The sequence below is a fragment of the Prunus dulcis genome, chromosome 2 (assembly GCF_902201215.1).
Source record: "Prunus dulcis chromosome 2, ALMONDv2, whole genome shotgun sequence".
In the NCBI taxonomy this organism is placed as follows: domain Eukaryota; kingdom Viridiplantae; phylum Streptophyta; class Magnoliopsida; order Rosales; family Rosaceae; genus Prunus; species Prunus dulcis.
The window spans coordinates 11,264,753-11,274,901 of NC_047651.1; the positions used below are offsets into that span (position 1 = coordinate 11,264,753).

The 10,149-nt window shown below is 35.1% G+C and overlaps 1 protein-coding gene across 1 annotated transcript; it reads right to left on the bottom strand.

Annotated features, from left to right (window-relative positions):
* Nucleotides 1-6,193: 6,193 nt before the first annotated feature.
* LOC117618118 (protein DMR6-LIKE OXYGENASE 2-like) lies at nucleotides 6,194-8,401 on the bottom strand. The gene is made up of 4 exons (XM_034347737.1): nucleotides 8,120-8,401; nucleotides 7,665-7,912; nucleotides 7,192-7,537; nucleotides 6,194-6,442 (listed from the first exon to the last, which is right to left on the bottom strand). The coding sequence occupies exons 1-4, from the start codon at nucleotides 8,399-8,401 to the stop codon at nucleotides 6,194-6,196; spliced, it is 1,125 nt and encodes a 374-aa protein (XP_034203628.1).
* Between the last annotated feature and the right edge of the window lie 1,748 nt (nucleotides 8,402-10,149).

The following is a 10,149-nucleotide window of genomic DNA, read 5'->3' on the forward strand; positions in this document are numbered from 1 at the left end:
TTGTTTATCAGTGAGGACACTTCCTTGCTCGCCGTGCCGACGGGCACGCGTTTTGAGAGAGTAGTTTGGGAAAGGTTTTGGAATGGGATTGGTGTATACTATTACACGATTACGCATTTCACTATGGTTTTGACTAAACTATGTATACATATATATAGTTACATATATATAGTTACATCGGTTTGAATGGTACATGGTGGGGTTATTATATGTTGATTTCAAAGATAACAAACTTTGTTTTTGTCCACTCACACATTTTTTGTTTTGTGCCCCCCATGCAGTAGATAGTCTTAAATCGAGCGGCCGTATCAAGTCATGAGCCCGAGCTTATGTAGGATATACTTTAGTTCGTTTCTCTTCTATTGAATTTTACTTTTATTTGTAAACTGAAACTCTTTAGACTACTCTAATGTTGTCCTTACTAGGGTTGATTGTAAGGTGTGAAGGCCTATTATGTAAATTGCATGTTATTATCTTGTGCATGCTGCCAGATGAGATTTATAAATGTATTTGACATGTTTAAAAATTTTGGGAATGTTCATTTTTCAGGGGAGAATCTGCCGAAATTTTGGCAAAAAATCTCGTTCTTTTTTTTGTAAGTGGACTTGGCATCGATATGATGTCGGAAATACCACAGAATTCGTCCTGGATTTCGAGGAATTCGAGACAGGTCTGGTCAATTTAATGGTGCTAGTCGATGATGATGGGTCAAAGGAGATGGGTTTCAATAGTGATGTTCCTCAATTCCCAAGAGAGAGAGAGAGAGAGAGAGAGAGAGAGAGAGAAAGGGAGAGGGACAAATGATTTCCCTTGTTTTCTCGGACAAATGATTTCCCTTGTTTCAAGTTTTGCTCATGAACTTGGATTTGTTTTTGGAAAAAAGATTCTGGATTTCTAAAAAATGCACCACTGAACGTGTATTCCAGAAAAACAAGAAAGGGAAAATGAAAACTGGCCAGAAAACGATATCGAACGGGCGTTTAATTTCTTGATTTCTCTTTTTCTAATTTGTAGCTAAATTTGCAAATCCCAAACTGTTCTTTAATTTTTCAGGAAGAAACATTTTTCCATCGCATTGGTGTAGTTGGGTCATCGAGAACAATGAGGAGTGAGCGACAACATGGAGTGAACCTAGCAAACACCAAGAAACCCTTACCTCCGAGTTCATTTCGGAAACCCTCACTTTGACTCCAGATATTGTCACCCACTCCTCCCTCTTCTTGTGTTTTAAAAAAAAAAATTTAATAAATTTATATGCCACTCTAACATTATATATATGATGGTGAAGAATTTGTTCGTAATTCTGAAAAAATGGGTGTTTATAGTGTAAGTAATATATATAAAAGCTCAAGATAAGAATAAAGTAAAGTATAAGTTGGTTTGTAAGGTTGTGCAAAGTGGAGATTGTAGGTTTAGCTCAATTGCATTTTACTTTTTTCACTTCGTTTTAAATTTATTTTAATAAAGCAACACTTGAGGTTGCGGCCAATATTTCGAGAGTAGGGATTAGCCATGTATGGAACCAAGTGTGGCATAAGTGAATTTTTGATATTCTTGCTTGTGATTTAAACCTTACTATTCGACTTTAATAAAGCATCTCTCAAATAAAGGTGCTAACCCTTAAACTGCAGGTCATTTAGCATGGTGTCACACATGGTTGTCGGCGACGGGCAGTGGTAGATTTGGCATATCCTAATTCCTTAAGATTTTCTTGGGTTAAACTTAAATTTTCTTAAATTAAAGTAGGACATGTCTCATTCGAATAAATAAGGGACGTGGAGGGTATAGACAAATTGGGTAATACAAGTACTTAATAAGATTGTGAAGTATTCACTACTTATTGACTTAGAACACTGCCTGCCGTATATATATATATATATATATATTTCATCACATTCATGTTGCATGCAAATAGAAAACCTTATTTTCCTCGATGAAAAATCCCCCCCTTGATTATTTCTACCAAGGATGGGTCCAGTAAAAGCTAATAAAAGTAAAAGATTGCCACACACATCCAAAAAAACAAAAATTTTCATTTTCTCATTGTATATATGGTATATATCTGACAACATTGATTGCTGCTTTTGATTTGACTTTTGTACATACACACAACCATTCATTTGTGTCAAATGTATTTACTTTTAAAAAAAAAATTTATTAGGGTTGTCGACCACCGCCACCTCTTACATCCCTCTACCATCCAAATCATGGTCATTTCGCCTCTCTCTCTCTCTCTCTCTCTCTCTCTCTCTCTCTCTCTTTAAATTAAAATTTTCAACCAAACTCACACAAATAAATACAGGATTAGATTTAAGAATTGGGTATAAATGAAAATTATGTAAATACACAATTAGCTCACTCAAATTAAAACTATCAACATCTTAATTCTTACTTACCATCTTTCAATATAGTCAAAGCAAAATCGATTTGTCCTACAATTGGAACAGTGAACAAGTATAAACTTGTTAGACTTGTCCTACAAAATGCGAACTTTTCCTTTTCGTTCATTTCACAAAGAATGTAGTCGACCATCCATAAGAATTTAGAACAACACCGAGAGAGAGAGAGAGAGAGAGAGAGAGAGAGAGAGAGAGAGAGAGAGAGAGAGAGAGAGAGAGAGATCACCTCTTTCAATTCACAATTGTTCATGGGGAAAGCAAAAGGAGGAGAAGTTAATTTTTTTCCTTCTAAAATGAGGAGTCGATAAATAGAATAAATGAAAAAAAAAAATTAAGTACATAAAACTTGAAGGCACAAAAAAAAATTTCGTGTCCTATGAAAAGCACAATTAATCATGCTTTTAAAATATAATAATTACTCTTACTGACTGATAGTGAAGTGACAAGATGGAAGTTGATATTAGCATTGGATACAAAGGTTGTGCCCAAATTTCAATGGGCACAAATAAATTTGTTCTTAGACATACATTTATTGTGCTTTTTGTGTAAAAGACATCTTTAAGTATTTTTTTGTACTAAATGAAATTGAAAAGTCATAACCCTTCTTTCGTGCTCTTTGAAATGTGACTTTAGAGCAGTTTTGTAGTAGTGAGATAAGCATAAAGTAAAGTATAAGTTGGTTTGTAAGTTTGTGCAAAGTGGAGATTGTAGGTTTAACTCAATTGCACTACTTTTTTTTTTCTTCTTTTTTTTTTAAAATTTATTTTAATAAGGCAGCGCATGAGGTTGTGGCCAATGTTTTAAATACTGGAGGACCCAGAAATTTTTTAACAAAAGGACAATTTTTAAAAGCACTTGATGGATGAATAAATTTTTATAAAGATTTAGAATTTTCTCAGCAACAAAACAAAGACTTGGTGTGGTGGGGACGTAAGAAAAAAAGGATATGAATATGATGTTTTATAAATACTTTTTTTTATTTAGCTAACATGTTTTGTAAAGACTTGGATAGATTCCTCTCAAAAAATACAAAAAAAGAAACCTTGCAATTGGAATTTGGGTCGCTAGCTTTCTGCATGGGCCTCGAGGCTTCTTCAATTCAGTTCAACTGGAGTGAACTTAGACTTTTGTATTAAATTTTAATAATAGTATATAATGCTGATTATGACCACGTGCAAGTCTGAGGGCACTTTGGCAGCAGGTTCCGTGGAATTAGGCTTCGTCAATTCTATTTTAAATTTTTTTTTTTTGCCTTGGTCCAAAACGATATCGTTTTGGCCAAAAATTTTAAAATATATATGCGTTGTGCTGCGCGCAGCAGCCCAGGAACACAGCAAACAAAAAAGAGTTTCGCTGAGGCATTTCCTTGAGTAGTTTGTGCAGGGGCGGTTCTACTCTAAGGGCAAGGTAGACAGCCATCTACTCCATTTTTTGACAAACCAAAAATACTTAGTACTCAATATAATCAAATTTCTTCTGTTTACTCAAACCCAACCCACCAGGAGCGGTCCTACCTAAGAGCAGGGTAGGTAGCCGCCTACTCCATTTTTTGCCAAATCAAAAATTACCCAATACCCAATACAATCAAATTTCTTCTGCCTACTCAAACCCAACCCACTCAAATTTTTTGCTTTAACAAAAACAATAGCCCAGCACACTCAACTTTCTCCTTTAACAAACAATAAAAAGCAATATAAGCATGTGAAAGATGTAAAAGTTGTATGGAGATTTTTTTCAACGTTGACTAACATTGTGAATTTTGTTAGTACTTATGCTAAGCGCCGTAATGAGTTAAATTTAATTTGAAAAGCTGAACACAAAGAGTTGTTAGATTCTGGGGAACCTGAGACAGATAGAGGACTTAATCAAGGTAAGGTCGTAGTTTGAAACGAGCTAGAGCCACTCGTTGGGGATCTCACTTTGCCTCTATTACAAGTTTGATGATTTTATTATTTAAAGAGACTAAAATACTTCTCCAGGAAAGCAGTGATTATGGACCTAACCAACAATTTCGTGGCGATGCAGAGAGTAACTATATTGCTATGATGTCTTTTGAGTTTGTGTTTTCATTGCTTTTTATGGATAAAATTATGGGATCGACCAACTTTCTTTGTCAAGTGTTTCAGACAAAAACTCAAGATATTGTAAGTGCTTTAAACTTCGTTGAAAACACAAAATCATAGTTCCAAGATATGAGGGCACATGACTGGGATGATTTATTCATGAGTGTGATATCATATTGTGAACAAAATGGTATTGATGTTCCTGATATGCGTTCTCGTAAGATGATGGGCACACGTCTTTTTTGTCAACAAAAATATTTTATTACAGTTGAACATTACTATCGCATTGATGTATTTAATGATGTGATAGATTGCATGTTGATGGAGTTAAATGACAGATTTCCAAAGCAAACAGTTGAACTTCTTATTCTTAACTTAGCATTGGATCCTTGTACTTCCTTCAAATCATTTAATATTAGGCATCTATGTAAACTTGCTGAGAAATTCTATCATGCTGATTTCAGTCCAAATGACTTGAAAGCTTTAGAAATTGAGTTGAGGTATTTTCAAAATGATATGCATCGCCTTCCCTATTTTAAGGACCTCACCACTCTTCCTCAGTTATGTTAACAATTGGTGGAAACAACTTTGGCAAAAAACTACCATTTGCTTTACAGGTTGATTCAGTTGGTGTTAACTCTTCCTGTTTCTATAGCAACAACAGAACGAGTTTTTTCATGTATGAGAATTATTAAGAATTGACTTCGGAGCACCATAGCTGATGAATTCCTTGCTGATTGCATGATTCTCCACATTGAAAGAGAGTTTGCTAATAATATCGATAATGAAGAGATAATTGAGGAATTTAAGATTTCTAAGCCTCGTAGCGTAAAGTTTTAGATTTAAATAGTTTAGTTTCGTGTTGCTTTGCATTTGTTCTTCTTTTTTTTTTTTTTTGTTAAGCTTTTATTTATATATAGATATGCATATTTGAGAGTAAGGCTCATTATGTCCCCCCGACTAGGTGTATTTTTTTTTTTTATGAATAAAATTCACTCGTACCGTCGAATTTTTAAAGTAAATTTTACCTACTTGACTTTTGAATCCTAGATCCGCCGCTGAGTTTGTAGGCACTTTCATAGCAGAGCAGGGGTGCATATTCTGCCCCCTCTAAAGCGTTTTCCTATGAGGGGAGGTGTAGGGTGGGAAAAAAAAAATATATATATATATATATATTTTAATAAAGGTGTTAACCCTTAAACTGCAGGTCATTTAGCATGGTGACACACATGATTGTCGGCGACGGCCAGTGGTAGATCTGGCATATCCTAATTACTTAAGATTTTCTTGAGTTAAACTTAAATTTTTCTTAAATTAAAGTAGGGCATGTGTCATTCGAATACATAGGGGACGTGGAGGGGACGTGGAGGGTATAGACAAATTGGGTAATACAAGTATTTAATAAGATTGTAAAGTATTCATTACTCATTGACTTAGAGGACTGCCTGCCGTATGAAATACAGCAATATATATTTCACCAAATTCATGTTGCATGCAAATCACAAATTTTCTCCCTGTCTTATTTTCCTCGATGAAAAGTCTCCCCCTTGATTATTTCTACCAAAGATGGTTCTACCTAATAAAAGTCAAAGATTGCCACACACAAACTAAAAAATAAAAATAAATAAAAAAAGAAAATTCAATTTCTAGAGATCTTTCTCTCATTTGCAGTCTAGGCACGTGCAAGTGCAACGCCAAAAATCTTGTGGAAATCTACTATTCTTTTTTGGGTCATGAAGTCAATTTCCTGGATTCTAAGAAAGTCTTGGCGTTCATATCATGAGAAGAAACAAAGCGAAGGAAAGTGGCAAAGTCTGTGTCCTTGTAACGTAGAGGGTTAGCTTGGTCAATGAGTTTTGGCGATGGTCGAACCATGCTGTTGAATGGCAGGCTGTGCAATGAGGCCACAGAGATGCGAGACTTGCAGGAGTTGACGAGAACCCTGTGGAGCACGCTCTTGTATCTCCCATTGCTGAATATCTGTCCAATAGTTTTACCACACGTAAAAGTCAAAATTTCATATTATTTATGATTAATGTTGTTTGTAAACCGTTGAATCTAAAAAGTTCGGTCTTTTTTTTCAATTCTTTTTAAGGCATTCTCATCCATCTCATTGGATTGGCTAAATTTACCTAACATACAAACCTACTCAAAAAATAGAAAACTCAACGGTATAAATGAATCATTTATAACAAAAAAGTACACCTAGCTATGAGTGAAACATTCACTTTAACTGAACAAAAAACTTCATTACCTACGAGTGTTAAGGACATGATTTCGTTATTAAAAATTATGTTTTGGTTGAAAATATAATACAATATCAGCATAAGATCACGTCTTCATGTTATTCTTGTTTATTCCTTTTAAAGTAATACATTATTGTAAAATGAGAAAAGTTGCACGTTCAACATTTTATTGGTTAAATGTTTGAGATAACTATGTCACTATCATATGAGTCATTGTTCACATAATTGGATCTCATCACCTTTCTGAGAGATGTGGTTGAGTGTGTGGATACCAGCTTTGTAAATGAGATCTATATGAATTAGAATGTTATCATTCTATGTGTGGAATAAAATAAATTAAAAATAATAATTCTTTACTCTTCCAAAAATATCAGTGTCTCGCTAGCTTCTAAGTTTTATATAATGATTTGATGATGATTAGTATGACTTAATCTTATTGGGATCTATGCAAGGATATGATGGTTAATTTGGTAATTTACCAACCTCAAGATGATCACCAACATTGACAACGAATGAATTTGGAAGTGGTTCCACAGTTACCCATCTGCCCTCATGTTGTATTTGAAGGCCCTCGACTTCATCTTGAAGGAGAAGAGTGAGGAGGCCATAATCGGAATGGGGTGGCATTCCTAGTGTTAAATCTGGCTCAGGGCATGCAGGGTAGCAATTCGCCACAATGAGTTGGCTTCCATCTTCAAATTCCTCTATGCTTCTGCTTTTTCTTTCAGCACTTTCTGTTGTTTCCTCCAATCCTAGGCTTTCCAAGATGGCCTCCATTAGCATTAGATACAAAAAATTAGTGCTCTTCGAGTAGTTCACGACTGCCTCCCTATATATATGCATGGTGGCACAATACATAAATTGTGAATTAGAAGTGGATTAATATATTAATGTGATCGCATTCAAATATTAAGCACTGCACACAGAGGGAGAGAGAGAGAGAGAGAGAGAATCACCTTAAGTCCTCAGGAGAGGAAGGCCAACAAGGCACCGTGTCTTCTAAAGGTTGGCAGCTAAGTTTCAGAAAGTCTCTCCAGCAGAACACTTTGTCATTGCTCTGGTTAAAGCTTGTTCCATACCTAGCCGGGGAAGCCATGTCCTTTGACATGTACTTTGCTCTCTCGTCGAAAGGGAGCTCGAAAAATCTTCTACTTACATTCACCATTCGAAGAATAACATCATCTTTGATACCATGGTTTATCAACTGCACACCAATCAAAACTTAACTGATCAGGATTTTATTTTCGATCTCCTTACTTTTGTTATAACTAATTATGCATGGATCCATATAGAGTTTAGGGCTTGTTTTAACAAAATTCAATGTCATGAACAAATACACACAACAACATGAAATAGATGATGTATAACAAGAACAAGGAGATTGCATGTATGAAGTTAAATGAAGATCAACCTGAAAAAATCCGAATTCTCGGCAAGCTTTTTCGAGGGAATGTATTGCTTGGCATCTATCTGAGCCTTGAAACTGAGTGAAATCAATAACTGGCAGCTTGAGGTTAAGGTTGCCCGCATTAACCCTTGTGTCTCCCAAGTTGGGTCGTTCGTTGATGGGCAATATGTACTTGCTTGGAACTCTGGTCAGCCCTCTTTCACACAAGTGTCTCACTCCTTTCTGAAGGTATTGGGTTTCTATTTCTTCATTTTCTATGGTGGAGCTTTCAAGGATTGAACCCATTTCAAGTTACATATATTATAGTACTGACTAAGATCAAAGAGAGAGTTTGTTTATCTATAAATACAAAGCATAGAAAACTAAATGGCAAGAACCACAAGGAAATTATTGGGTGGCTTTGGACCGTCTAGTTTGGGAGAGAGAGAGAAGAAAAGGGGTGGGTGGGGAGCAAAGGGAGGGCTGGAAGGCAATGATTTGAAGAATAATTTCAGAGTTGGAGTTCTACTTATAGGGAGAGGAAGAATTGGACTAAATAAAAGTAGTAAATTGGTGAAAAAAATGGAGGTCCCCCATATAGTATAAATTCCATTTCCTTAGTGCAAAGCGACCTTTGACCAAGTTTGGTCTGACCTTATACTGGAGCAAAAAGAAGTCAAGTCCAATCTTGAGGCGGTGGTGCATGACTGGTGGTGGGTGGTGAGGTGCTTCTACAATCTGCATGGCCCGCAGAGAAGGAAAAGTCAAGATTTCATTTTCTATGTTTTTCTGGCTTGGTCTAGCCTCTAGAAATAAATCGTTTTATCGACTTTGTCTTCCCATTATTCATTTCCCAACACTTGAAGTAAATCTTTACGGTAGAAAAGTATGAGTCTAGATATATGATGATCAAAAGTAATGTTAGGGTTCGGTAAGAAGGTGACGACTTACCTGAAATTGATGATATCAACCGATGTCACCTCCACATGTAAAAGACGTACAAATTATTTGTTTATTCTTATGCTACATGGATACTATTATTAACATAATTAATCTCATCAATAACTTGACACTAATGGAATTTTAGTTGGATTGGCTCAAATTTTTAGTGTGCTTCCAAGTGGTCTGGGTTCAAGGTCTCATAGTAATTGTGTGTGTAAGTTTTCCCCTTCACTCTTCCTAAATTTCGAAAGAAACAAAAAAAAAAAAAAAAAAATCCAACTCATTTATTAACCGTGACATCTTACTTAGCATGAGCAACATACATTTTGAACTAGAAAGTAGACTAATTGAGTAAGAAACCAAATTAAGTCATCCCTCATACACTCTCCTTATATAAAATAAAAATTCTCTTAATCTTGATGTTCTTGGAAATATTGGCTAGAAGGAAAACAAAATCCTATAACTTTGAAAAAAAAAGAAAAAAAAAAAAAACTCGACTTATTCATTATTCGTGTTAGAAAATTATGTATATCATTTATCTATTTTTTATATACTGTCTCATCTTTATGAGTTATTCTTGCATGTCACACGTCTTTATCAACAATGCAATTAATAAATATGATAGCAGTTTTTCTACTTTCAGGAAAGATATTTCATACTGTGTCAATTATAAGCAGTTGATCATTTGTCGCCTGTTGCTGTTGCTGGTCATTTCTCATGCCTTTTTTAGGTAACAACATATGTTTGTCCAGGGCCTCCCAATAATATGAACCATTTCCATTATTGCATGCATGTGTCCATGCTTCAGTCTTCATGTGTTAGTCTTCCTCCATTATGTTGTTGACTTCAACTCTAATTGCATATAGCCATCATCAGTACTTTTGGATTTTGAGGACCGACACATTTTCTTCAGTTTTTTTTTTTCTTTACGTGGCCGTTTCTCTTTGAAAACAACTAGAAGTAAAGTCATTCAAACCTTCTACTACTGCAGAATGTCCTCTATATGGAAAGATTTCAAATTTAAGGATTTAAAGGCCATTGTAAGATTATACTAGTGTAATTTATGTAAGTCAAGATTTGAATATGAATCAAAAAAGAAAAAAAATGGATTT

What these genes read in the sequence shown, in the direction of transcription:
- LOC117618118 (XM_034347737.1), bottom strand. Translation starts at nt 8,401, where the DNA reads ATGGGTTCAATCCTTGAAAGCTCCACCATAGAAAATGAAGAAATAGAA. An exon ending in TCCTCTCCTGAGGACTTAAG is followed by an intron (nt 7,538 to 7,664) that starts GTGATTCTCTCT and finishes GCATATATATAG; the next exon opens with GGAGGCAGTCGTGAACTACT. An exon ending in ATGTTGGTGATCATCTTGAG is followed by an intron (nt 6,443 to 7,191) that starts GTTGGTAAATTA and finishes ACTATTGGACAG; the next exon opens with ATATTCAGCAATGGGAGATA.